This window comes from Microcaecilia unicolor, chromosome 3, assembly GCF_901765095.1.
Source record: "Microcaecilia unicolor chromosome 3, aMicUni1.1, whole genome shotgun sequence".
NCBI lineage: Eukaryota > Metazoa > Chordata > Amphibia > Gymnophiona > Siphonopidae > Microcaecilia > Microcaecilia unicolor.
Genome location: NC_044033.1, coordinates 254,627,922 through 254,655,096, shown reverse-complemented (window position 1 = coordinate 254,655,096; position 27,175 = coordinate 254,627,922). Strand labels below are relative to the sequence as shown.

Sequence of the window (27,175 nt, the reverse complement as noted above, 5' to 3'; positions counted from 1 at the left end):
TAGCAGGTTCCAGGGAAGGGAAAAGGAATGAGATGCCGGCTACCTGGGAAGAAGGGGAGATGCTGGCCACCTGGGATTGGGGGGAATAGGGAAGGGAAGAGGCATTGCTGGACTTCAGCATATAGAGTTCACTCTTGAGTTGCCATGGGGGGTGGTGGATAAGCCATTGAGCTGCACTGAGGGGGGGGAGTGCAGCAATTTCCATACCCTTCCCTATCCCAGGGCCGCCAAGAGTGGGGGGCAGGGGGGACAAAATTTCCCGGGCCAAGGCCTCCAAGGGGGGCCCGGCGCCGGGGTCTCTCTCCTGCTCCCAGGCCGCCGGCACTGCAGTCCCTTGTCTCACCTTCCCATCCTCGGCTCCGTCAACACCCCCCCCCCCCTCCGTCAACCACCGGGCCCCCTGCATTCAAATCGGCAGCGCCTCACCTCCGTGTGAAAGCAGCAGATCACCTCCCTTGGGCCCTCCCTCATTGTGTCCTGCCCTCATCTGCTGTAACTTCCTGTTTCAATGAGGAGGGCGGGACACAGTGAGGGAGGGCCCGAAGGGAGGCGATATGCCACTTTCACACGGAGGTGAGGTGCTGCCAATTTCAATGCAGGGGGCCCGGTGGCGGACAGAGGGGGGCTGTCGACGAAGCCGAGGGCAGGCAGGTGAGACCGGGGACTGCAGCGCTGGCAGCCTGGGAGCAGGAGAAGGAGAGAGACCCCGGACCCGAGGGGGGGGCGGAGGCGGCAGCACCCCGGGCCCGGCTCAGTCTCTTGGCGGCCCTGCCCTATCCCCCCCTCTCCCGGGTGGCCAGCATCCCCCCTTCCTCCCAGGTAGCTGGTATCTAATTCTAATTTTCTAAGGCTGTTATCTACCAATTCCAAACAGCCCAGACTGTAGTAATACATGCTCTAGTCTCCTTTTTATGGAAATAACTTGTGTCCCCAGGGGTGCGGATGGAGCACTGTGAATGTTTCACATTTCTCCAGGGTTGGAGGTTACGAAATTCTTTACCTTTTGTCTTGAAACACTGTAGAAGTCTCAGAACAGGAAGAACTGGAGTACGGCCACAGAGGGCCGGCGCCAAGGAGAACTGACAGAGCCATGGGGGTGATGGGGGAGGCTAATTAGAGTTTATTTGAACAAGGAAATACTTGTTTCCAGCCAGTATTTACATAAGCATCCTCCCTATATACCAATTAGGTGGTTCACCTCCAGGCACTGCTGTCAAGTTGCGCCAGATTGCATTCGGTCTGTTTATGAGGTGTAGCCTTCTTGTCCTGGACTTCACTCAGTGATGGAGAGGTGAATTTGAACATAACATAACATAATCTAATTCTTATATACCGCAAATACCTCTATCTTTCTTTAAACAAGAATTCTTCATAGTACATTGAGCCTGCAAGTAGGTGGGATACAAATGCAATAAATAAATAAATACTTGAGTGTAAATTGCAGGTTTTGCTTTGAATGCATTCATAAATTGTTTCCCCCCCTACCCTCCTCCTACCTCCCTCCTTTTCCTCCCTCTGTTACCTGTCCACTGATATTCTTTGGTGTGATTACCTGATTATTTCTTGTAATTTGTATTTCCTACCCCTGTTATTAAAATTTAACAAAAAATGTCTAAAAATTAAAAATATAAGTGGTTTCACATGCAATTTACAAAACAAAAATATTCACAATTACCATGAAATACAAATACTGAAAAATCACTAATGTATCTAAAAAAAATCGAGGAAGGGTTAGGATATGTCCAGTTACGGTCTTGCTTACGTTATGTCGCTGGTATCCATGTTTTTTATGTTGGGTCGGTGGGGTAAGCTTTCCTGAACAGATCTGTTTTTTTTTTTTTATTATTATTTATTTATTCATTTCTTTCAATAACTTTACAAGCAAAATACTTGCACAGAAAGAGAAATTAATACAAAAAAAAAAAAATTTAAAGGAAACATATATTATCAAAGAAATATTAACTATATTCTTAATTCTCATAAGTCCTCATTTGGGATCCCAAGATGACGTTATGGAGAGTTTTGCGGATAACGATCTTAAAAGAAAAGACCCTTTAAATGATATAAAATAACTGGACATGTGACGGTTTATTCATACTAGAGCTTCTAAGTGTCTTTAGTTCCTTCTTGTCTTGCTGTAACAAATGATAACAACTGAGAGGGTTAGTAAAATACAAATTTCTGTGACCGGTAACCGACCAAACATTTACACGGGTACCTGAGGAAAAATGTACCACCTACTTGAAGTGTCTGTTGTCGAAGTTGAAGAAATTGCTGACGCCGTTTTTGTGTGTCTCTCAACACGTCGGGGAAAATTCGGACTTTTAATCCTTTAAACAAGTTATCTTTCTTTTGGAAAAAAAGTCTCAAAATCCAAAGTTTGAACAGATCTGTTTTTAGTGCTTTCTGGAAATTTAGGTGGTCGAGCGTAGTTTTTACTACTTTTGGTAGTGCGTTCCATAGTTGTGCACTTAAGTAGGAAAAGCTGGATGCATAAGTGGATTTGTATTTGAGTCCTTTGCTGCTTGGGTAGTGGAGGTTTAGGTATGATCGTGCTGATTTTCTGGTGTTTCTGGTTGGCAGGTCGATGAGGTCTGTCATGTATCCCGGTGCCTCGCCGTAAATAATTTTATGAACTGTCATGCAGATTTTGAAAGCGATACGTTCTTTAATTGGAAGCCAGTGCAGTTTTTTTTGGAGTGGTTTGGCGCTGTCAAAACGCGTTCTTCCAAATATAAGCTACCAAAAAGTCTCCCTCCTGGAACGAGTGACTTGGTGGCTGTGGGTCGTCCTTTATGAATAAATTGAGGAGTCTTAAAAAGTCTGACAGAGCCGCCAGGTTACCCAGTTCCAGGCTGGAGATTTTCGGGACAGTCCTGGATTTCTGACCACCCCGTCCTGGTGCATTATGGGACTTCTTCAATGGGGCAGGATCAAGCACTACAAAACCTACAGTCCTTTCTGATGTGACTGGCCAAAAAGGCTGCGGCCTGGAACTGGGTCTCATTAATATTTATTCTTCTTATAGAACATTTAAGAGCATATTATCAGAAGCTTAGCTGAGATTAGGTGGCAGAGCCGTGGTGGGAGGCGGGGCTGGTGGTTAGGAGGAGGCGAGGATATTGCTGGGCAGACTTATACGGTCTGTCCCAGAGCTGGTGGTTGGGAGGCAGGGGATAGTCTTGACTTTATATGGTCTGTGCCGCGGCTGGTGGTTGGGAGGCGGGGTTAGTGCTGGCAGACTTTTATATGGTCTGTGCCCTGAAGAGGACAGGTACAAATCAAGGTAGGGTATACACAAAAAGTAGCACATATGAGTTTATCTTGTTGGGCAGACTGGATGGACCGTGCAGGTCTTTTTCTGCCGTCATCTACTATGTTACTATGTATTATCTGCTTTTCTACTGCTGCTGATGGCACAGGCACTAGGTCAATTCATACATTAAACTATAAAGAAGCCCAGAAGGAAAAAAAATAAGCAACAAATAGAGATGTAGTGTAGATAGTAGTAGCACCAAGGCCCCGGGGCCGAGCACAGAACTACAAGTCTCGGGATGCAGTGCACGCCTCACTTCCGGCCGCCTCCTCCCGAGTCCCGATCCAGCTCTTACGTCACGTCCGGGTCGCCTGACGCTCCTTCCGCCCCTGCCCCACCGTTTAAGTGAACCCCGTGTGCCAGGCGCCGGCCTTTTTCTGCGGCGGGCGGGGCGAAGATGGCGGACCTGAAAGGTGAGGCGCGCGCGGCCGTTAACGGCTAAAGAGCGGAGGGGGCGGGGCGGGGCTGGAGTCCTCCTCCTCCCCCCCGCTTTCCTCCACCATCACTGCAAAGAGCACGTTGCCCCCCCCATGACATAATTAGAGCAGCTGAGAGCCCGGTTCAAATCCCACCACCCCGCCTCGTGCTCTTAAACGAGTCTCTTGCCTTCCTTACTGGCTCAGGATTCCCCCTCTTCAGTATAAAGTGCCCGGGGGTGGGCTGAGTCCCCTCTGCAGAGAATTCCTCCAATATAAAGCGATCAGAGTTTTGAGTCTTTCTCCTAGAGAGGAATTCCCCCCCCACCCCAAAAAAAAAAAATATATATGTATATATATATATATATATAAAGTGCCCATGGTCTGAGCCATTCCTAGGGATATGATGCTTTCTTCCCTCCCCCCATATCCAGGGGTTGAGTCCTTCAGGGATGGTTCCTTCCACCCCTCCCCCAAGGGGTTGACTCCTTTAGGGATGATTTCTTCCCCCCCCCCCCCAAAAAAAAAAAAAAAATATATAAAGTGCCCATGGTCTGAACCATTCATAGCGATGTGAGGCTTTCTTCCTCCCCCCCCCCCCATATAAAGTATCCAGGAGTTAAGTCCTTTAGGGATGATTCCTTCCCCCACCCCCCAAGGGGTTGAGTCCTTTAGGGATGATTCCTTCCTCCCCCCCCCCCACCCCCACCCAAAAAAAAAAAAGTAAGTATATAGTATTCAGGGGCTGAATCCTTGCTGGGATGAAGCTCCCAGGTCAGATGCAGTTTGCTATTCCCTTCCCAGGTAGTGGTGTTGCCATGTGCCAGTGAGGATCATCACAGGTGTCTTTGAGTTTCAGAGCCATGAAACAGCTAGACATGCACTACCATCTGAGGCACACCCGCACGAGGGCGACCCGTGACCCTGCAGTGACAGAGCGGCCACTTCTTCAGCTTTCTGTAGCATGCATGGTGTAGCATACAGAGCTGAAAGAGCTGTTCTTTTCAGTTGATACCAGTAGACATGGGGGGTATGTTTAAGGTTTGATGAGAGGAACAGTATCCGGGTCTTGATAGTGTTCACATAGATAAATAGAAGCCCATCAACGAAGCAGATACTTGTACTCTGACCAGTGGGGGGGAATGTCTGCGTACATTAATCTTTCTCTTTCTCCCTTAGGTTCTTGTCATTGATGGCCGCGGTCATCTGCTTGGTCGCCTTTCAGCCATTGTAGCTAAGCAGGTCCTGCTTGGTAAGTGTTTGTGTCTTGTCTTCCATCCTCCCCTTCACGTGTTGTCGAGCTAGTCGGAGGTCAGTGATGATTCTGAAACGTTCTTTTTCGAGTCTCATGACCATGAGACAACATACATGCACTACCATCTGAGACCTCCTTGGCACATACTGATGAGTTATTGCTTTTAGAGATTGTGGAGGAAGGTGGTGGGGGGAAGGTGTGCAGTTACTGAGGTGACTTGTAAAGTGGATTAGCAGTGCAGTTAAACAGCCTTTAAGAGAAAGAGGCCTTGTATACTTTGGTCCCAATGCACAAAACTTTCCATGCCAGCAAAGTGCGATTTTGAGCAGCTCCAGCCAGTTTAGCGAGGACTGTATCCAGCAAGAAATGCACAAAGGGGCTCTGCATGCCTTTTACCGTTCACAGTAGCATTTCAAGAATCGCATGCAAATAAATTAAGATGAGCTGATTACTATTTAAATGTGTATTCCAAGCGATGCACAGAATTCAGCCCCAACCTTTACCTGGACATTTCTGTAGGTCAGGAGTTGCTCTTGTTGGCGGCTTCTCGGCAGAGCAGTCTGCTGTATTTGCACTGTATTCATACATGCAGAAAATCTTAATTCAAAGATAGAACAAACATTGACTGAAAATCCTGACACTGGTGGGTTTTGCAATCCTTCCCTTGCCTTTGGCCACATCTCTGCAATCCGCGTCTATGGAAGCCATGTGTAGCAGTCCTCAAGCTCAGTCTGTCTGAGCTCCAGAGAGATGCTATAAAGGGAGAGAAAAGGAGGAAAGCAAGAGTTAGTTTACACTGAGAAAAGCCAGAAAAAGAGGGATCAGCCATCTTAGAAGGGGATCGGAGCATCTGTGACCTGCAGAGCAATTAGCCTAGCACCATGGGTGAGGTAAGGAGTTCAGGTTTTCTTTGGTCTGGTTGCTGGGACCTGGATTATTACCCTTTCCCCCCAGTGCTCACCTTGCTGAGGTTGAAACGCTGTGGAGGCTGTTTGGGCACGTGCGTAGCAGGCATGCTTAGCGAGTGGCTGTCCCACTCTATGTGGCAGCACTTTCCCTACCAAGCTGCTCTCTGTAATTGCAAGCAGTTCATTCACGTGCGTTTTGCACCGAGCATCATTTGCTAATTCAAACTCGGTAACTTACAGAGGGTTTTTTTTCCCCCAAGGACTTTTGTGCATTTGCCCCTGTGTTTCTAGAGAACTTTCCAGTGTAGGCCTTATCCGGTAACTCTTGCCATGCCACTGGTCACTTAGGATAGTTGGTCAGCTTTGAGAGCTAGGGGAGAAGGTGAGGTGCAATATGGGATGATGATTTTTCTTCAGCGTCTAAGATTTTCTCTGTTCCTAATGCCATCTCTTCTTCCAGGTCGCAAAGTGGTGGTTGTGAGGTGCGAGGGCATCAACATTTCCGGCAACTTCTACCGGAACAAGTGTAAGTGAATTTGGAGGCTCCTGCAGCTTCTCATGACCCAACACACGGTTGCTCTAACCTGTGCCCCTCATCGTTGGCTCCTGAATCAAAGCTTTCTCACAATCTTCAAAACAACAAGACTTTCTTATGCTTCTTAATTGTCTTGACTGTAAACTCCGAAAAGTAGGGGCCTTCTTCGCTACCTCTGTATGGGGTTCATTATGTTTGCTAGCATTGTAAACAGGAACAGTAATTGTACGTGTTTCTGAAGGGCAAAATTTAAGGCACGATCCCCTTTGTAAAAGCTGCTTTTGTCTGTTTTAGTCATTCTGTAACCCCTTATTTGTCCTGTTTGTTTTGATTAGATTGTAAGCTCCGTTGAGCAGGGTCTCTTGTTTAGTGTATAGTGCTGCATGCATCTAGTAGTGCTATGAAATGATTAGTAGTACATAATTCATGTGTTTGAAGAAGTCAGTGCCTGCACTCTTGTGGGATCCGATTTCAGAAGTTAATTTCTTGTAGCAGTGTGATCAAATGTTGATCTTCTTTCACTTTGCAGTGAAGTATCTCGCTTTCCTGCGCAAGAGAATGAACACCAACCCATCCCGTGGGCCCTACCATTTCCGAGCTCCCAGCCGCATTTTCTGGAGGACAGTCAGAGGTAGGGCAGGGAGGTCTTCTGTCTTGGGGGGGGTGGCAGCAGGCTTGTTGCTGAAGGAGTAGTTTTCGGAAGGCAGCACACCAGGAGCTCTTGGAGTTTTGCAGGAGAGCTGCTGATCTGTAGAGGTGGAACATGACGCCAGCTCTCTGTATGCTGGATATTTTGTTCTGCCTGATGAAGGGACTGTAGGAACTCTTGTAGGTTGTATGCAATTGCAGCAATTGTAGACACAAGGCCAGGGTGTTTCCAAACCGTGATGAGTCTTATCCCGAACCTGAGTCTTGATGACACACATTTATGGATCTGACTGCTGAGTTTGGTACCGCTCGCAGGCACGTGGCACAAGCCTTGTCATCTCATGTAATTTCTTTTGTACCAGTTGCCCTGTGTGAATGGCCTCTGATTTTGTTGGGTGTCTGCATTCCTCCCCAAGACACTCACAAGGCAATCTATCTTTGACAGGCATGCTGCCACATAAGACCAAGCGCGGCCAGGCTGCTCTGGAGAGGCTGAAGGTCTTCGATGGCATTCCTCCTCCTTATGACAAGGTAACTTTTCCAGAAAAGCCCACAATTGCATTGTCAAGATTCCTGTCTATGATGTCTTCTTTTATACCTACATTGTTTGATGTTTCTGAGAAAATCATGTTGATCTGAGACATTAATTAATTACCCATAGCAACATTCGCTGATAGATTTGCATAATACTTAAGTGTAGAGTGTTCTGTATTTTTTGTTCCTTATACAGAGGAAACGCATGGTGGTACCAGCTGCCCTGAAGATTGTACGTCTCAAACCTACGCGTAAGGTAGGACTCTACTCCTGGGGTGCTCACCTTTCTGTCTCCTTCACCCTTCTGAGGCAAAGCAGTTTCCAAACCGTGATGAGTCTATCCCGAACCTGAGTCTTCTGATGACACACTCTTATGGATCTGACTGCTGAGTTTGGTCCTGCTCTCTCCTCTTGAGCTGTGCATGAGGGGTATTGCCCTCTCCAATCTGCAGTGGCATGTTTTGACTCCAGGAATAGGTGTGAATTTTGCTCATTCTGAATAACCAGTCTGTCTCCTTTTCAGTTTGCTTTTCTTGGTCGGCTTGCCCATGAAGTCGGATGGAAGTACCAGGCTGTGACAGCTACCCTGGAAGAAAAGCGGAAAGAGAAAGCCAAGCTGCACTATGAGAAGAAGAAGAAAGTTATGGTACTTGTCTTCTCTGATCTCCTTGGCTGAATAGCAAATACGCACAACAGATCCTGACACAAGAAACAAGATAGTTCGCTATGTGCCCTTAGGGCCTTTTAAAATCAAGGAAAGGCCGGGCCAAAGTGGGCATCAGATTAAACCAGTTTTGGCTGTACACTGGCTGAGGCCAGGGCTGCTAATCCTGGTGGTGACTCTGATGAACTAGAGGGAGGAAGGGGCTTGGGTGTAGGTTTGTACCGAGTTGAGGCTTGCAGTGTGAAAGCTGATCACTAATCCGTGGGTCCTTCTCCAATTCTGTTTCAGAAATTGAAAAAACAGGCCGAGAAGAATGTGGAGAGCAAAATCGCCAAATACACAGATGTGCTGAAGCAGTATGGAATCCTTGTCTGAGTCTTTAAAAAAAAAACTCCCAAAATAAACTTTACAAAAAAACCAGACTGTTGACTGGCCGTCTGTCTTGCTTGGAGTCTAGTGTTGGATCGGTGCTGCTTCAGGTTAGAACAGATGCTACGAGGGGCAGAAGAGGGTGCATTTCCTATAGAGAAAGGGAAATGGGACTTGATATACCGCCTTTCTGAGGTTTTTGCAACTACATTCAAAGTTACATATATTCAGGTATTTATTTTGTACCAGGGGCAATGGAGGGTTACGTGACTTGGCCAGAGTCACGAGGCGCTGCAGTTTGAATCGAACTCAGCTCCCCAGGATCAAAGTCCACTGCACTAACCACTAGGCTACTCCTGTAGCTGGGGGGGGGGGGGGGGGGGGGGGAAAGCATCTTTCTAGTACTTTCAGGTCATTGCTGATTCTCCAGCCCTAAGTGATCTGCTAAGACCTCTGGGAGCATCAGTAGCAGCCTTCGCAACTAAAAGAAGAGCCCTGAGGGTGGCTTTTCTAGTCTTAATTTTAACCTCATCTTGGTGATGTCTGCTTTTGTTCGAGTTAAGGTATTAAAGAATGTCAGCCACTTAATACTGAGCGGTGTTGCTGTTCTGTCTTTGTCACTCTGTGGTCAGAGGCTTTATCCCTCTGTATTAGAGAAATGAGGGTCTATGGCACATCTGCTTTAGGTAACACAGAAATGGGTGCAGGGCAGGTAGGGCTACTGGACTTAGCTCAGCTTCTGTAAGAAATGCCCTCCTTAGGTTCTCCACATACCTCTAGTAATACCTCTCTCCTTCCCTCATCCTCTGCTTTTTCTGTAAGGTCTTTTAGCATCTGCTCGCAAGGTTTGGATCTGTGGACTTAGCATGGATTTGATAGCCCTTCTAGGAACAGCCTTTATTCTACCTAGATCGGAGTCAGATGTGATCTGACAGGTCTCTCACCAGTGGAGACTGTAGGCTAGGTGTTAGTGTTTGTCTTTCCCCCCTGCCATCCCATTTCAGAGATTTCACAAGTCCCCGCGCTCCCTCAAACCCCTGCTTAATGGGATGGTTGTAATACATTGCTGGCCCAGCCTAGTGGCAAGGGATTGATGGGGCAGAAAGAAAAAAAAAGAGCCTGGGGGGGGACATAGTGAGGAGATACAGGGGTTCAAAGGGAGTATATAAAAAGAAGGAAGTGGTTAGAGAGGGTGGAATGAAGAAAAATAATGGAAGAGAAACACCATGGCTGCAGTATATGCAGAGAAAAGACCTGAAAGATATGCTGCAAAAGAAATTAGAAGACAGCAAAGCGAGAGTGAAAAGGAGACTACAAAATGCCCAGCGTTGGTCTTTCTCGTCCATCATTTTCTCCGTATTCTCATTCATAATTAGATTTTACATCTTATTCTCCCTTGTTACACTCCAGCCCTCTTTCTCATCTACACACTTAACTGTCTCCTACCCCCCCCCCCCCCAATATCTCCCTCCTAACTTTCCAGCCCCATTATTTTTCACTCTGTAGTACTTTATTTCCACCTTCTACGTGCCCCCTCATCTGCCATGCTTTGAGTCGTTTCATTAACAGATGCAGCGCCTCCTATCAATCCAGTTGTCCCTGCACCAAGACCTTTCTGCTTTCTTTCACCCCTTCCTTAGTGCACCCCTCTCATCCAGTGGAAACTCTGTAAACACTAGTTTAGCATAGGCACAGCAGACTGGGATCTTTTTCTGACACCAAGCAGGGGTGATGCATGCATAGTTCATGGTGATAGATCCTTTGTGCTGGCTGATTGATAACGCAGAAGTCTGGCCTGTGGGTTGGTGTAGTCCATGTGAGTTGCTCAGTCTAGTGTGGATGTATCTGTTTGTGAGCTGAGGAGGAGGGTGTCTGAAGAAGCAGCCTTCCTGAAGCAAAGAGGAATACCTCCCTCAGAGTAGGTGGTGTTTGAGCACTGCAGTGAGCAATATAGTCCTGCTAAGGGGGGCTGGGTCTTTTGATGCCAATAGATTAAAGTAGTCCTATGTGAAGTCTGGCATATGGGAGCAGGATCACTGTCAAGCCCATGTGATTCAGATGAACAGAGTATACATAAAAACATGGTTGTGTGCTTTTTGTGGTCTGCAACTCTTGATACAAATAGTAGAGCTCTCCTGGGGGAAGTGTGGCAGATTGGAAGACAAATGTCAGCAATATACACAGACGAAATGAAAGGAGACCCTGAAAAAGAAATTGGGAGAAGACCAACAAAAAGGAAATGGAAAAGAGACTGGGATAAACCAATTAAAAACAGATTCCCGGGCAACAAATGTAGAAAAAAAGAATATTTAAAATTTTTAGGGATTAGAAAATAACAGCTTTGGAAATGTGCAACATTTCTGTTTTTCAAAGTATGGGAGGAAATATGTTTCCAGTATTGAACTGTTGAATCTGGCTTTATGAGGTTTCCAGCCCAATGCATGGGATTGGGTGTTGCTGGTAATGGCAGTATGTTGGCATCGTGTGTGATGCGCTCAGGGCATTTGTGAATCAGCAGTGTTGTGTAAAGTACTTAAGTGTAAAAGTAAATGTATTTTTTATACTAAAGTAAAAGTACAGTGAAGAACACATTAAAAAATATACTTTAAAAAAGTTATTGCCTAATATAATACAAAGTAAAATGTAAAGGAACCATAACTACAATGAATGCAACTGTTAATGTTTTTATCCCAATAACTTTATTGCTTTACTATTCAATCCACTTTGCTTTTAGTAAAACTCCATTTTGAAAATAGCTGTTACTCGTGAGTGTGCTTTGTGAGTCATTAATCCAGCACAGCTAAAAAGGTTCAACAACTGCACTAGCAGGAACTGGATTATTATTATTATTTGCGGCATTTGTATTCTACATTTTCCCACCTATTTGCAGGCTCAATGTGGCTTACATTATGCCGTGATGGCGATCGCCACTTCCGGGTACAGGATTTCAAATGGTATTGCATTTAGGTGCATATATACTTGGTAAAGAAGAGTACATTGTGGTATTGCATACAAATGGTTTTGCATTAAGGTGCATACATACATGGTACAGAGGAATGCATTATGGCATTACATAGAGGTTTCTAAGTGATCAAGTGAGTTTTAACATAAGTTAGGTCATCGACTATAGCGATATCATTTCCAACTTAGGAAATAGATTGGTAGTGCGTATTGTATAGCTTTCTTTAATAGCAATGAGGTTAAACAGTCAAGCGGCAAGAGTTTGGTTTTGTCTAGTTCGTATAAAGTCTAATTATTTTGTATATAGGATGGGACGTTGTGGTAAGCTTTCTTGAACAGGTCTGTTATCAGATTAAGTCTGAGAAAAAGTTCCATCAAATCAGGCCAGGCTGCAATACTACTGATGTCTATAGATATTGAACAACGTAATCTCTCTGAAACACCTGTGGGGTGGAGGGGAGCTGACAGTTGCCCGGGAGCGCATGGTTCAATGTGGAGTATCTTTGAAGGATACTATTGAAGTGGGACATTAGGTAATCCCAACAGAGAGGTTTCAATAATGGTAAAAGAAATCCAGGCGTGTTTAATGGGAGAACAGGGTAAAGGATGCAAAGTATCCCAGTCAACTTCAAAGCCGCACAAAGTGTCTATATACAAATGCTAGAAGCCTAAAAAATACGATGTGAGAATTAGAGTATATCGTTCTAAATGAAGAGTTAAATAAAATAGTAGACACAATAGGAAAAAGTCAGCTAGAAATAAATAAGGTTGCCAGGATCACATACTCATGAATAATAACAATAGTGTTCCCGCAAACTACAATCTCAAAAATTCTGCTTAGAAATTAGGTATGAATCATCAGTGGTGCAGTTCCCAAGATCTATATTGATCCCACTGAGCACTCACTTCACTCATTTTAACATTCTTTTTTTTATGTATACAAACAAATATCAATCCACTTATCGTAGCAGTAAATATTCATAGGAGAGTCTGTGCTGAGACGCGTTTTGCCATAAAGCTATTTCAAGGTGTTCCCCTCAAAAAAGAAAGGCCCCGGCTATGAGTTTCAGGCAAAAGCTAGCAGCTAGCCAGACCTTGATTTGTGGGGGCAGGAAGCCCATTTTGGCCCACCTCCCTGCCACTCTCCTGCCATAGCCACAAACCCCACATACCTGGGCTGGCAGGGGTCCCCAAGCGCCACAAACAGAAGCCTTCCTATGGTGATACTTGGCGCTGGCCTGCCCAGCAGATGATGGGGGGGGGGGGGGGGGGGGTCCAGGCCTCCTCTCCCCATGTTTACCCCACTGGCCTATGAATTGAGTTGTGGGGACTTGCCTCTGTAAAAAAACAAGTCTGCTGCTCCAGAGCATCTGCGGCAGCACAGCAGCTCTCACCCCAGGATCTCCCCCCCCCCCCCCCCCCCCCCCCCCCCGCTGAGCTTAAAATAAATCTAAAAGCTGCTGTCCAAAAAATCCATATATAGGCAGTTATAAGCGCTTGACATTGATTTTCTGTAGTAATATTTTATTGTCATAGCTCCACTGAAACCCACAATACAGCACTGCAAAAAAAAAAAAAAAGCTCTGGAGCAATGACACATTTATTTATTTAGATTTTGCTCACACCTTTTTCAGTAGTAGCTTAAGGTGAGTAACATTCAGGAACACTGGATATTTCTCTGTCCCAGGAGGGCTCACAATCTAAGTTTGTACCTGAGGCAATGGAGTGTTAAGTGACTTGCCCAAGGTCACAAAGAGCAGCAGTGGGATTTGAACCTGCCACCACTTGATTGGAAGACATTAAACCTCCCACACCCAACTTCCCTGCTAACATAAAGAATGCAAAACTAAGGAGGTTTAATAAAACAATATAAATATCACACGTTTGCTATTGTTTTCAGTTTCAATTGACTGCGAATGTTTAGGCGACACACAATATGGCGACAAGCTCCGCCCACGCCCACAGGCTTTAGTGAAATATCCTTGCGTCCCTCTCCCTGCCTGGCCACCTTGCGTCTGGCGTCACTTCCGGCCGGAGCGCTGAAGTCGAGCCCGTGGCAGGCCGGAAGCCTCTTTCTCGGCAAGATGGCGGACATTCAGGTGAGGAGCTCACGACATGCCGAAACCGAACCCGTTGCGTGGGGGTGAGAAGCTGGTGTTAACGGTTTGTTCTTTATCACTCTCAGACGGAGCGCGCGTACCAGAAGCAGCCGACCATCTTCCAGAACAAGAAGCGCGTGCTGCTGGGCGAGGGCGGCAAAGAGAAGCTGCCTCGCTACCACAAGAATATCGGCCTGGGCTTCAAGACGCCACGGGAGGTAAGAGCGCGCGCCCGACCTGGGAGGGGAGTGGGGGAAGCGCCAGTGGACCGGACCTGAGGGGGTCGGGAGCGCCAGGTGGGGGAGGGGAGTGGGGAAATACACCGGACCCGGGGGGGGGGGAGAGCGCAAGGTGGGACCGAGCCGGACTTGGTGGTGGGTGGAGGAGAGGGGGGAGTGGGGAAACGCAAACGGGGGGGGGGGGGGGAGAAGAGAGAGAGGGTGAGGTGGGAGCGAACCTGACTTGGTGGGGGGAGGGAAAAGAAGGAGCGTGAGCAGGGGGCAGCGCGAGACTTAAGTGAGCTGATGGTGAGGGGGTCACCACGGCGAGCGCGTTGGCCTCCATCAGCGCGCCCCCCCCCCCCCCCCCCCCGATGTATTATCTCTGGGGGTGAGGGGGTCATAGACTGATGTATGGCCTTTCCATTGTCCAATCAAAGTTGTGGAGAACAGAGAAAGCACCTGCGTCTAATATCTGGACAGATTTGGTTCTTCCATAGGAAGATGATCAAATCCATTATCTCTGGGGCTTTCTATAGACTAGAGCGATCCTTTGGGGGGGGGGGGGGGCATTTCTAGTAACTTGGCTTGGGAGATTCATTTCATCAACAGGGTTTGGGGGGGGGGGTGTTTGAGTCTTTAAATACCACTTTTATGAGATGACATAACATAAATGTTGCCATACTGGGGCAGACCAAAACCATCAAACCCAGTACCCTTTTTCCAAGTGTCCAAAGAACAGTAAAACAGATTTTACAGGTGGTTTTGTTGGGGGGGGGGGGTCCAGTAGATCACCAGGAATTATTTAGGGACTGGGCACGATTGGAGGGTCTAATCTCTGAAACGGGGTCCTGCTAGCGCACATGGTTCAGGGTGGTGACTGCATGGGGGAATCTTTGGGGTTGGATTTGGGGGATCCACTAGACCACCTGGGATTTTTGTGTGTTGGGCAGCCGCTGCATTGATTTTCTCTCCTCTCATGCCATCCTCGATCCGCTTCAATCCGGCTTTCGCTCCCTACACTCGACAGAAACTGCACTATCAAAAGTCTGCAATGACCTGTTCCTCGCCAAATCCAAAGGTCACTACTCCATCCTCATCCTCCTCGACCTATCCGCCGCTTTTGACACTGTCAATCACAACCTACTTCTTGACACACTGTCCTCCTTTGGGTTCCAGGCCCCCGTCCTCTCCTGGTTCTCCTCTTATCTCTCCCATCGTACCTTCAGAGTACACTCTAATGGTTCCTCCTCCTCCCCTATCCCGCTCTCTGTTGGAGTTCCTCAGGGATCTGTCCTTGGGCCCCTCCTTTTTTCAATCTACACCTCTTCATTAGGCTCCCTGATCTCATCTCATGGTTTCCACTATCATCTTTATGCTGACGAGACCCAGCTGTATCTCTCCACACCAGACATCACTGCGGAAATCCAGGCCAAAGTATCGGCCTGCTTATCCGACATTGCCGCCTGGATGTCCAACCGCCACCTGAAACTTAACATGGCCAAAACTTATTGTTTTCCCACCCAAACCCACTTCTCCTCTCCCTTCACTCTCTATCTCAGTTGATAACACCCTCATCATCCCTGTCTCATCTGCGTGCAAACTCGGTGTCATCTTCGACTCCTCCCTCTCCTTCTCTGCGCATATCCAGCAGATAGCCAAGACCTGTCACTTCTTCCTCTACAACATTAGTAAAATTCGCCCCTTCCTCTCTGAGCACACCACCCGTACTCTCATCCACTCTCTCATTACCTCTCGCCTTGACTACTGCAACCTACTCCTCACCGGCCTCCCACTTAGCCACCTATCCCCCCTTCAGTCCATCCAGAACTCTGCCGCACGTCTTATCTTCCGCCTTGACCGATATACTCATATCACCCCTCTCCTCAAGTCACTTCACTGGCTTCCGATCAGATACCGCATTCAGTTCAAGCTTCTCCTTCTTACCTACAAATGCACTCGGTCTGCAGCCCCTCACTACCTCTCTACCCTCATTTCCCCTTATGTCCCTACCCGTAACCTCCGCTCTCAAGACAAATCCCTCCTTTCATTACCCTTCTCCACCACCGCCAACTCTAGGCTCTGCCCTTTCTGCCTCGCCTCACCCCATGCTTGGAACAAACTCCCTGAGCACATACGCCAGGCCCCCTCCCTACCCATCTTCAAATCATTGCTCAAAGCCCACCTCTTCAATGTCGCCTTCGGCACCTAATCACAACACCTCTACTCAGGAAATCGAGACTACCCCAACTGACATTTCGTCCTTTAGATTGTAAGCTTTTCTGAGCAGGACCGTCCTTAGTTATTAATTGTACAGCACTGTGTAACCCTAGTAGCGCTCTAGAAATGTTTAGTAGTAGTAGTCTCAAGGATTGAGAGGGGAGGATCAGTGATCTGAAGTATGTCGCTTCACTGCAGATCGAACCAATTTATGGGTTCTTTACACTGGTTGTGACTGTTATTCATATCTGTGCTATATACTGAACTAGTGTTGTTACCCTTTGATGTGCATACCAGGGTTTTGTGTGTCACCTTGGTCACAAACCTCTGTCAGTGCTCAAGCTGCTTAAACGCTTTGCAAAACCAGAGCACACTTCCATCACATCAGCTTCTGGTGTCTTTGAGTAGGATCTCTTCATGGTGACACCAGGCTTCAGCATATCTCTCACTAATTTTCTGCTGCCTTGACCTGTTAATTATTTCTTGAATGTCTTGTGTAGCTGTTTGAGATTTACAAATGGGGTAGGCAGAATATAAATGGTTTTTAAATAATCATCTCTTCACAGTAGGCAAAATAACACACAAAAGGTGCATCAACCCCCCCCCCCCAAAATCATGTGCAGACGTACATCAGTGTTTCCTAAACCTCCAAGTTTACGTAAAATACTTTCATCCTGTGGTAGCCCCTAAAATCCTGACGACTCTTCCTTATTTCCAGAAAAGTGCTATTGCTTGTGAATTATGGAAGATGAAGAAGCAGTGGGGATTCAGGAGCTATAGCAGCAACCGGCTTGACTGTAGCCATCTGTGGGGGGGGGGGGGGGGATTACTGTATCACTTGAGAGGCCCAGCGGTGATGTTTTGGCAAATGATGTATATTCTCACGATGGTCTTCCGAGTCTCTATGGTGAGAGGGACTTTGACGACAGTGCCTGATGGCTTTGCTGATGCCAACTCACACCAGCCTTAACAGATTAGGATGAGAAGGTTGGTTTGTCAGCCTGCTGAAACTGGAGGAGAAGAATGTAGGTTGTTTAGTGGAGTTACTCTCCCACCTGACCCCAGCTTGGGGATTAATAACTGTGTGGTAAGAAATTAGTGGAAAAGCTAACAGTCAAACTAGCCAAACATTGTTTCATCTTTAATCATTTACACAAGGGGAAGATCAGTACAAGTACCACAGCATTCTGTCAGATGTTGAATGAAAGCTGCACCAGAGACATGGGTGAGATAAGCTTGTGTACTGAAGTATGAACAAGGTTTTTAAGGAGTGGAAATGATGACAGCGGAGAAGCTTCCTTTAGAGTGCATTCTCCTGTATTTCTCTCACCCACTTTGATAAATGTACGTCATACAGTCGTACCAGGGTGGCCAGAGCAAAGCAATGTGTAACACTAGTTCTCCTGTCTTTCAGGCTATCGACGGCACTTACATTGATAAAAAATGTCCATTCACTGGTAACGTGTCTATCCGAGGCCGAATCCTTTCAGGTAAAGACTGCATATTCTCAGACACTGGGAGACAAATGTGTTTAACTTCCTGAATGGCAGATGATGCTTTAATCTCACGATGGTCTTCCAAGTTCCATTAATGGGACTTTGACGACAAGGCCAAACGGCTTTACTGATGCCAGTGCTCAGAGTACACCTAATCAGAGGGGTGACACCAGTAGCCAGACATATATGTATACTAGTTGTTGCTTGGCACACATTTGATGTAGGGCTGGATGTGCTAAAGGTTACTCCCCTTTTTTTTTTTGTCTATAGGGAACATGCTTGTGAGAACTCTTCATGATTAAATGTATGTGGTGTGTTTAGCCACTTTCAAAACAATGTGACCAGTGACCCAAACTTTCTGGTACATGCAAGTAGCGTGTAGGCAATGTCTGAGCTGTTTGTCAGCTTGATATTCAAATGTTTTGGGGTGGAGACAAAAGGCAGTGAGGGGACTGACTGAGAGGTTTGATGTTGGGTGGTTGGTTGTGTTTTTAATTATAGAAATTTTGTCCAAAGTGTGATAACCAGTGGTGAGAGCTACCCAACATCTGCCCTTAATGGTTGTTGTTGTGTAAGATTGATTGGGGGGTGCAGGGCTCAACACGCACATTCTCATCATCACTATTAAACAAGACGGGATACAAGTTCCGCTTCTCGGAAGTGACCTCTCACCCTCTCCCCCAAGGTGTGGTGACCAAGATGAAGATGCAGAGAACCATTGTCATCCGCAGGGACTACTTGCATTACATTCGCAAGTATAACCGGTTTGAGAAGCGCCACAAGAACATGTCTGTGCATCTCTCCCCCTGCTTCAGGTGTGTAGCTGCAGCTTTTGATCTGTTTGAAGTGGGCGGGGTGGTTCTTGTGCTGGATCATGACATATTGCTGTATCAATGATGTTTGAACTCACGATGGTCTTCAGAGCTCCCCATATTCAGTGGGAACTGCTGAAAAAGCCTAGTGGCATATACTGAGCAGCTCTGGGAGGTTAGTATTAGTAATACCTGGTGGGGGGTGTTAAGAAGTTTCAGGCAGCAGGAGGTGGGGGGTAGGGTTTGAAGGAAGGGTGAGAAGTGACTGTAGATTAACCTTAGGCATGTCATTATGTGGGATGGATGGCTTTGTATTCTTTTAAACTCCTGCTTGTCTTTTCAGAGATGTTCAGATTGGCGACATTGTCACAGTTGGCGAGTGCCGTCCACTAAGCAAGACAGTCCGTTTCAATGTCCTAAAGGTGACGAAAGCTGCTGGCACCAAAAAACAGTTCCAGAAATTTTAATAAAACAGGAGGAGGGAGAGGAAAATGTAGTTTCCAAGCTAAATAAATATAGAAAACACCTATCTTTGTGTTCACTGAAAATTATTATCCAGCAGAGAAATACAGCATATACCTTTAATCTATATGTAAAACAGAGCTTTTATTATACAGGTGGTGAATTACAGAATGGGTGTGATGGTTTCACAGTAAAGTCATCTTTTTATATAGGTTATAAGTGGGAATAATCTGTTCCCACCTCAGCCCAGAAAATAATTTGCAGTAACAGATTTGGAATCAGTTTGTGCGTGGCTTGGAGTGTTGTGCTCAGGTTTTGGTACCATGGTGTGGGTGGAGGGGGAGGGGTAGAGCTGCTGGAGCAGGGTGTTTTTTCCTCTGCTAAAGCTTATTTTGTAGGAATGACCCCTAGCTGTTTGCGGGCTTCGTCGATGATGTAAGCCACCAGCTCACTGTCAGCCAGGCTCAGGATGGGACTTTCCTTTAATCCTGTGGGCACAAAGAAGAAATTTGTGAGGCACATGTGATTACATAATGGAAAAGCAGTCATGACAGCCTCTCAGTTTTAAATGTCTCTCAGCGCACAGGTAAACCAACAGCCCTGAGTGGGGAGGGAGTAGTTAAAAGGGCTATGGAAACAGTTTCGCTAAAAATGTACCGACTCGGCTTCAAAATAAGAACTGAAAACATTATATAGAGTAAATTTATTACCATCTAAAAAACTGTTAGCTATGGTTCCAAATGGTGGAACTTGATCCCAAAAACCATAGGAAGCATCAGCAATCTCCAATTCAGAAAAGAAATGAAAACATACCTCTTCAAAAAGTTCTATCATCAAAAATCTACAATTGAACACAAGCTACCACTACCTTTTCCATTTCAAATCTATCTCTCAAAAAAAAAAAAAACACTATGAATAACCAGAAAAAACTATAGATGCCCCCTCAACATTGCACAATACTATTATAAGTACACCAAAATGTAAATTGTAAGCCACTTTGAACTGAAACTTGGTTTTGGATAATAGTGGGATACAAGAATGCATAAATAAAATAAATGTTATACTACCTGGATCTTAAGTACCGGTTAAGTATAAGTTAAATTTACAAGTACTTAGGTCTGGAACAAAAATTTAAAGCCTACTATCAGTAGGAGTTAGGCAGTAGAAAAATATAGGTATCCAGAGTTAAAGGTTTGGTATATGCACTCCACAGCCTTGGTGGTTAGTAGGAGCCCACATAGAAGAAAATGCAGCATTGCAAAATTGTTAGCATTCAGGTTCACTGTCCATGAATGAGTTTATAATGGACACCAGAGGGTGGTGGTTAATGGAATTCGCTCAGATGAGGGGAAAGGTGAGTAGTGGAGTGCCTCAGAGATCAGTTCTGGGGCCGATTCTGTTCAGTATATTTGTGAGTGACATTGCTGAAAGGTTAGAAGGTAAAGTTTGCCTTTTTGCGGATGATACTAAGATTTGTAACAGAGTGGACACCCGGGAGGGAGTGGAAAACATGAAAAAGGATCTGGTCTAAGGTTTGGCAATTAAAATTCAATGCGAAGAAATGCAAAGTGATGCACTTAGGGAGTAGAAATCCACGGGAGACATATGTGTTAGGCGGTGAGAGTCTTATATGTACAGACGGGGAGAGGGATCTTGGGGTGATAGGATCTGAAGGCGACAAGGCGGTGGCCGTATCTAGAAGGTTGCTAGGCTGTATAGAGAGGTGTGACCAGCAGAAGAAAGGAAGTGTTGATGCCCCTGTATAAGTCGGTGAGGCCCTACCTGGAGTATTGTGTTCAGTTTTGGAAGCCGTATCTGGCTAAGTATGTAAAAAGAATTGAAGCGGTGCAAAGAAAAGCTACGAGAATGGTATGGGATTTGCGTTACAAGACGTATGAGGAGAGACTTCCTGACCTGAACATGTATACCCTGGAGGAAAGGTGAAACGGGTGATATGATACAGACGTAAAAATATTTGAAAAATATTAATCCACAAATGAACCTTTTCCAGAGATGGGAAGGTGGTAGAACTAGAGGACATGAAATGAGATTGAAGGGGGGGGCAGACTCAAGAAATATATCAGGAAGTAGTTTTTCACGGAGAGAGTTGGTGGATGCTTGGAATGCCCTCCCGCAGGAGGTGGTGGAGATGAAACAGGATTCCTTTAAGTTTATCTCATGCATTTTTGAATTCCGTTACCATTTTCATCACCACCACCTCCCACGGGAGGGCATTCCAAGTATCCACCACTCTTTCCTTGAAAAAATACTTCCTGACATTTTTCTTGAGTCTGCCCCCCTTCAGTCTCATTATACAGTGCTGTGTACGTCCAGTTCTGACATCAAAATTAGTAATCTAAACCAGGCTCATTTCCACAGCAGTTTACAAAAGGTTAACCAGGAATTACAAAATAAGAGCAATTACACCAAAAGAGAATCATCTATCCTGAATTAGGATAAGGAGTGTTAAAGCAAATGCAAGGCACAGATAAGGCCAAGAGGGATTATGAAAAAAAGATAGCATTAGAGGCAAAAAAAAAAAACGTAAAATTTTTTTCCGGTATATTAAAAGCAGGAAGCCGGCAAAAGAATCTGTTGGGCTGCTGGATGACCGAGGGGTAAAAGGAGCGATCAAGGAAGACAAAGACGTAGCGGAGAGATTGAATGAATTCTTTGCTTCGGTCTTCACTGAGGAAGATTTGGGTGGGATACCGATTGGACGAGTCGGAGAAACATACTGACGAGGACGTAATGGGGCAGTTCAGCAAACTGAAGAGTAGCAAATCTCCTGGACCAGATGGTATTCATCCTCGAGTACCGACAGAACTGAAAAATGAGCTTGGGGAGCTACTGCTAGTGATATGCAATTTATTCTTAAAATCGAACTTGCTACTGGAGGATTGGAGGGTGGCCAATGTAACGCCCATTTTTAAAAAAGGTTCCAGGGGAGATCCGGGAAATTATAGACCTGTAAGTCTGACGTCGGTGCTGGGGAAAATGGTAGAGGCTATTATTAAAAACAAAATTACAGAGCACATCCAAGGACATGGATTACTTGAGACCAAGTCAGCACGGCTTTTGTGTGGTGAAATCTTGTCTGACCAATTTACTTCAATTCTTGGAAGGATTAAACAAACATGTGGACAAAGGGGAGATTGTGTATCTGGACTTTCAAAAGGCATTTGACAAGGTACCGCATGAAAGGCTACAGAGGAAATTGGAGGGTCATGGGATAGGAGGAAAAGTCCTATTGTGGATTAAAAACTGGTTGAAGGATAGGAAACAGAGAGTGGGGTTAAATGGGCAGTATTCACAATGGAGAAGGGTAGTTAGTGGGGTTCCTCAGGGGTCTGTGCTAGGACTGCTGCTTTTTAATATATTTATAAATGATTTAGAGATGGGAGTAACTAGCAAGGTAATTAAATTTGCTGATGACACAAAGTTATTCAAAGTCGTTAACTCGCGACAGGATTGTGAAAAATTACAGAAGGACCTTAGGAGACTGGGCAGCTAGATGGCAGATGACGTTTAATGTGAGCAAGTGCAAGGTGAGGCATGTGGGGAAAAAAAAGAACCCGAATTATAGCTACGTCATGCAAGGTTCCATGTTAGGAGTTACGGACCAAGAAAGGCATCTGGGAGTCGATAATACACTGAAACCTGCTCAGTGTGCTGCCTGAAACCTTGTGCTCAGTGTGCTGCTGCGGCTTGGAAAGCGAATAGAATGTTGGGTATTATTAGGAAATGTATGGAAAACAGGTGTGAGGATGTTATAATGCTGTTATATCGCTCCATGGTGTGACCGCACCTTGAGTATTGTGTTCAATTCTGGCCGCCGCATCTCAAGAAAGATATAGTGGAACTGGAAAAGGTGCAGCGAAGGGCGACTAAAATGATAGTGGGGATGGGACGACTTCCCTATGAAGAAAGACTAAGGAGGCTAGGGCTTTTCAGCTTGGAGAAGAGATGGCTGGGGGGGGGGGGGGAGACATGATAGAGGTATATAAAATGAGTGGAGTGGATCAGGTGGATGTGAAGTGTTCATGCTTTCCAAAAATACTAGGACTAGGGGGCATGCGATTAAACTACAGTGTAGTAAATTTAAAACAAAATCAGAGAAAATGTTCCTTCACCCAATGCATAATTAAACTCTGGAATTCGTTGCCGGAGAACGTGGTGAAGGCGGTTAGCTTGGCAGAGTTTAAAAAAGGGTTAGACGGTTTCCTAAAGGACAAGTCCATAAACCGCTACTAATGGACTTGGGAAAATCCACAGTTCCAGGAATACATGCATAGAATGTTTGTACGTTGGGAAGCTTGCCAGGTGCCCTTGGCCTGGATTGGCCTCGGTCGTGGACAGGATGCTGGGCTCGATGGACCCTTGGTCTTTTCCCAGTGTGGCATTACTTATGTACTTATGTAGGTATTTAAGAAAGCAAAATGACAAATATGACTGCTGCTTAAGAGGGGTAAGCCATTCCAAACCTGAGCTACTAGAAAAGGAGCCATCCAAAACTTGTAGTCCCTAATTGCAAGGGCTTGAAATACAAGGCGCTGCACGCGTCAACCTTTTCTTACATGAGCACGCAGTTCTGGAACACACTACCACGCAACCTGAAAACGATCTACAAACAAACCACCTTCCGCAAACTATTGAAGACCCATCTTTTTGAGAAAATTTACGGAAAGAACCAAAACACATAAAGCCCACACTCACTGTTCAGTTATGCATCAATACAACCACTCCTGAATTCTCATCCCCCGGAATCTCACCACACTCAAACCTTTACTCATAGAAAATGTATACCAAGTGTTTTCCTGTTATTATATATTGCCCCTTTTTGTCTCCCTTGTTTCCTTCCAATGTTTCAGTGCTTTTCCATGATTATACTCCTTAACGATACTTTAACATTGACTCAAACAGCTCATCTCAATGTAATCCATAACCAAGTTGTAACAAATTGTATTTCCACGATTCATAATGTATTGTAAGCCACACTGAGCCCGCAAAAAGGTGGGAAAATGTGGGATACAAATGCAATAAATAAATAAATACAGATAATTCACTCTTGAATAGAGGAAGGCCAGAAGTGCAAGTTACTGTTAGTATAACAGAGAACTCCTACTTATAGGCTACTGGTTGCAATTGGTTACTCTGCAGAACAAACTTCAGTCCTTGGTTGAGGGCTTAATTCCATTGGCTGTGGTTAAGGTTGCTTCCTTGCCTAAACTCGATGGGTGCATAGATCATAGCCTGATATTCTTTCCCATGCACCACTATTGGAAAAGGATCCCTGTGCACACTGGCTAGGTCGTGTAATGTGACATGTTGGGATAATTATTTTCATCAGAAATTACTGTAGCTGGGCGTTTGTTCTCACCTTTTAGCAGGCACTGGCGTACGTGTTCTGCTTCATAGCTGAGACCGGTGCTGTTGGTGAAGTTCATTGTCTCGGTGGTAGGAGGCAGTGGGTATTTAGTCTCCTTTCCATTGACAACCAGAGAGGTTGGGCACCACATCGTACCAGGAACCTGGAAGAGAAAGGGAAGAGACTGATTTTGGCCGACAGCATCTGCTAACCTTACATAAGCACACATCTATGAACTGGGTTACTTTAATGACAGATGCAGTTTGTGACTGAGCTGACAAGCTCTAGCACTTTGAATGAATCAGGAAGGGGTAGAAAGACTAATCATAGAAATAGAGGGTTGTGAGGAGCAGGGGGAAAGCCTGTGGACTCAGATTGTATGGGGTGGGAGGAGGGTGAACGGACCTAGAAGTGTTCAGCATCATTAATGTTGGGTTTTGGGAAGGATCTTAGGAGATCATAGAATGAGAGAACAGATGGGATTGGGAGGACTTTAGGAGGTCATCTATAATCAGGAGGTTGGAAGTATTATTCTAAAGTCCACCAAACATCACTCTGGCACAAGTTCTGTGTGTACCTGGATGATCCCATTGCTACAGCAGATGACTGCCTCATTTGGCAGCGGTACCATAATGGAGTTGGTGATAATTGCCTGGCGCTTGCCAGAGTACTGTAGGACAATGGTCACGGTTTCTTCCACACCTGTAAAAGGAAGAGAGGCTTACGATGGACAGGCAGGACCTCATCACCAACTGCTTCCTTGACTGGCTGCTGGCACTCCATGTCTATTCCCATCTTTATCTCTCCTAATGGTTCTCATACCTGTCTTGTACTGGTACCCTGTGGCTGTAATCGACTCAGGCTTTTCTCCGCCAAAGACCATGCAAACAAACTGGATGCAGTAGCAGCCGATGTCCAGGAGAGCTCCTCCCCTAGCTCCTTTTCCACCAGGCGAGGCACATGATCAAGGCTGTTGCCAAACTCTGCTCTCACCAGCTTCACTTCTCCCACAGTCTTTGCGAAAGTAGCGTTCTGATCTGCTCTGAGACAGGGAAGAAGCGTGTCCAAAGGCCCTGCAAGTGAGAACATAAGGTCAGAGCTTTAAAAAGATGCTTTCCCTGCGTGTGACAGTACATGGCTCTTTCAGAGTTTCAAACTGGATGGGACTGTATTCTGTGAAAATCTGGGATAGACAGCACCCCTGTGCCCCAGCTGCAGGCTCATTTGCGTACAGGTCATGGAGAATGTGAAGTTGGGAAGCTTACCTCCATGAGAAACACATTGTTCTTCCGGGCTGTTGTCACCAGCTCTTTAACCTCCTTGGGGTTCATAGCCAGTGGCTTCTCGCACAGCACGTTCTTCCTTGCCCGGAGGAACAGGAGCACTATGTCCCGATGGTGGGTATGCAGGGCCCCCACATACACGATATCTGCAGGGTCAACAGTTGTGTCAGTCATGCTCAAAGCAGCCAGCAAATCAGACCAGGGACCATTTTAGAGTTTCCCACTTCCCTTGGAGAAATGAGTGGGTGAAACCAGAACTGACTAGAAGATAACACCCTACACAGGCCTCATCATATAGCATATGTCCACCAGTGTTTTGAGTTTAACAGACCATATATTATTGGCTGTTTGCCCTTGGGAAGTGCCTTAACTCTGCTTGGGAAAAGCATGGCTACTGTCTTCCCTCGGGCTACAGCAGTACTAGACCTGTTGAAGCTATGGATTTAGCTGCTGCTTCTGTGGTCTGTCAGGTTTGGGGTCTTACCGATGTTAGGGTCCTTGGCAAGCTCCTCGTAAGACCCGTATGCCTTTGGGATGGAGTGGCGCTTGGCAAATTCCTGGGCACGGCTGAGATCACGAGCTGCCACCACCACAGCCTGTAAGAGGAAGAGACAGAAGGTGGGGGTAAGGAGGGAGTTTTTGATCATTCTGCCAGTTCACCCTCTTGCAAAAAGGGGGTGGTGTGGGGCGTTGAATCCAGATCGCATTTTGGTGATAGTTTGCTCCTTTTCTCCCCTTGTCAGCTCTATTCCCTTATACATATCTGTACAGAATTACATTATTGAGATTTATTTACCGCCTTTTTGAAGGAATTCACTCATGGCAGTGTACAGCAAGAATAAGTCAAACCTAAACAATGGGCAATTACAACAGTAAAAATATTGAAATACAAAGTGTCATAGTATACTGCTTACAATGTCAACAAAATATGCAATAAGACATTTTAATAGTATAGAGTAAGCAAAATAAGGGGATTAATTAGTGTTATAAAGCTAGGTATGATAAGTACATAAGTGTAGGTGGAATTCATACCATCAGGGTCTAGTTGGTGCATGCTGTCCGAGAGTCATTTCTAATGTTACAGATAATCTGGACCTAGCAATGAAAGGGTTACATGATAACGGGAGTGCAGGATGCTGGTGTACAGTTTCATGATGAAGTGGCAGGGGGCTGTCTCCTGCCTGCTTCAATTTCTCGGAAATATGCCCTCCCTCCCCCACTCACCTGGTGATCATGTGCTGGCAAGGTCTTCAGCGCTACCAGGAAGTCGTTGCTGATCTTCCCTGCAGAACAGATACCCCATCTGGTAGCCATGCTGGAAAGACACAGAGTGTGGGTACAACGACTGGACCTGCAGTGGAGCACCAATCCTGAAGCAGGACTCTGGATTTCCTTCTTTAAATATATGGCTGGGTGACTGAGGCGGACAAGCCAAAGGTCACTGGCCAGCTTCCAGGTTACTGACGGCTGGGGCTGGCTAGTCTTTCAGTGGAGATCTACCATGAGGTCCTGCACCGCCCAGATTATGTGTGTGTGATACACAGCCAGAGAAGTGGCTAAACTTGTACAAGATTGGAATATCTTTCTCCAAGGCCAAGCTGATATGCTAGT

General features: G+C 45.9%; 3 protein-coding genes and 8 non-coding genes across 11 annotated transcripts; 10 read left to right on the top strand and 1 right to left on the bottom strand.

Annotated features, from left to right (window-relative positions):
• Positions 1–3,637: 3,637 nt before the first annotated feature.
• Positions 3,638–8,698, top strand: RPL13A (ribosomal protein L13a). The gene is made up of 8 exons (XM_030197916.1): positions 3,638–3,726; positions 4,910–4,984; positions 6,356–6,421; positions 6,960–7,061; positions 7,524–7,609; positions 7,809–7,868; positions 8,136–8,258; positions 8,565–8,698. Exons 1-8 carry the CDS (start codon positions 3,714–3,716, stop codon positions 8,649–8,651), a joined length of 612 nt encoding a protein of 203 aa, XP_030053776.1. The 5' UTR covers positions 3,638–3,713; the 3' UTR covers positions 8,652–8,698.
• On the top strand, positions 4,552–4,632 carry LOC115467432. The gene has a single exon (XR_003941724.1). It is a non-coding gene; the product is annotated as a small nucleolar RNA Z195/SNORD33/SNORD32 family (small nucleolar RNA).
• LOC115467431 lies at positions 5,041–5,122 on the top strand. Its single transcript, XR_003941723.1, has one exon. It is a non-coding gene; the product is annotated as a small nucleolar RNA Z195/SNORD33/SNORD32 family (small nucleolar RNA).
• Positions 7,310–7,378, top strand: LOC115467441. Its single transcript, XR_003941733.1, has one exon. It is a non-coding gene; the product is annotated as a small nucleolar RNA SNORD50 (small nucleolar RNA).
• Positions 7,650–7,724, top strand: LOC115467433. The gene has a single exon (XR_003941725.1). It is a non-coding gene; the product is annotated as a small nucleolar RNA SNORD34 (small nucleolar RNA).
• LOC115467440 lies at positions 7,936–8,005 on the top strand. The gene has a single exon (XR_003941732.1). It is a non-coding gene; the product is annotated as a small nucleolar RNA SNORD50 (small nucleolar RNA).
• A 4,898-nt stretch (positions 8,699–13,596) lies between the features above and the next one.
• RPS11 (ribosomal protein S11) lies at positions 13,597–18,981 on the top strand. Its single transcript, XM_030197915.1, has 5 exons — positions 13,597–13,705; positions 13,792–13,923; positions 17,558–17,633; positions 18,325–18,454; positions 18,795–18,981. Exons 1-5 carry the CDS (start codon positions 13,691–13,693, stop codon positions 18,916–18,918), a joined length of 477 nt encoding a protein of 158 aa, XP_030053775.1. The 5' UTR covers positions 13,597–13,690; the 3' UTR covers positions 18,919–18,981.
• Positions 17,007–17,100, top strand: LOC115467436. The gene has a single exon (XR_003941728.1). It is a non-coding gene; the product is annotated as a small nucleolar RNA SNORD35 (small nucleolar RNA).
• On the top strand, positions 17,689–17,779 carry LOC115467435. Its single transcript, XR_003941727.1, has one exon. It is a non-coding gene; the product is annotated as a small nucleolar RNA SNORD35 (small nucleolar RNA).
• Positions 18,531–18,614, top strand: LOC115467437. Its single transcript, XR_003941729.1, has one exon. It is a non-coding gene; the product is annotated as a small nucleolar RNA SNORD35 (small nucleolar RNA).
• A 150-nt stretch (positions 18,982–19,131) lies between the features above and the next one.
• Positions 19,132–26,931, bottom strand: DHDH (dihydrodiol dehydrogenase). The gene is given in 9 exon segments (XM_030197913.1): positions 19,132–19,401; positions 24,294–24,444; positions 24,859–24,983; positions 25,104–25,220; positions 25,223–25,297; positions 25,300–25,354; positions 25,547–25,710; positions 26,049–26,160; positions 26,789–26,931. Coding segments are annotated over 9 exon segments (990 nt in total). The 5' UTR covers positions 26,879–26,931; the 3' UTR covers positions 19,132–19,300.
• Positions 26,932–27,175: the final 244 nt, after the last annotated feature.

Coding starts and splice junctions, on each gene's coding strand:
- RPS11 (XM_030197915.1), top strand. Junction 13,924..17,557: donor GCTTCAAGACGCCACGGGAG/GTAAGAGCGCGC, acceptor CCTGTCTTTCAG/GCTATCGACGGCACTTACAT. Junction 18,455..18,794: donor CATCTCTCCCCCTGCTTCAG/GTGTGTAGCTGC, acceptor TTGTCTTTTCAG/AGATGTTCAGATTGGCGACA.
- RPL13A (XM_030197916.1), top strand. Junction 7,062..7,523: donor TTTCTGGAGGACAGTCAGAG/GTAGGGCAGGGA, acceptor TATCTTTGACAG/GCATGCTGCCACATAAGACC. Junction 7,869..8,135: donor GTCTCAAACCTACGCGTAAG/GTAGGACTCTAC, acceptor TCTCCTTTTCAG/TTTGCTTTTCTTGGTCGGCT.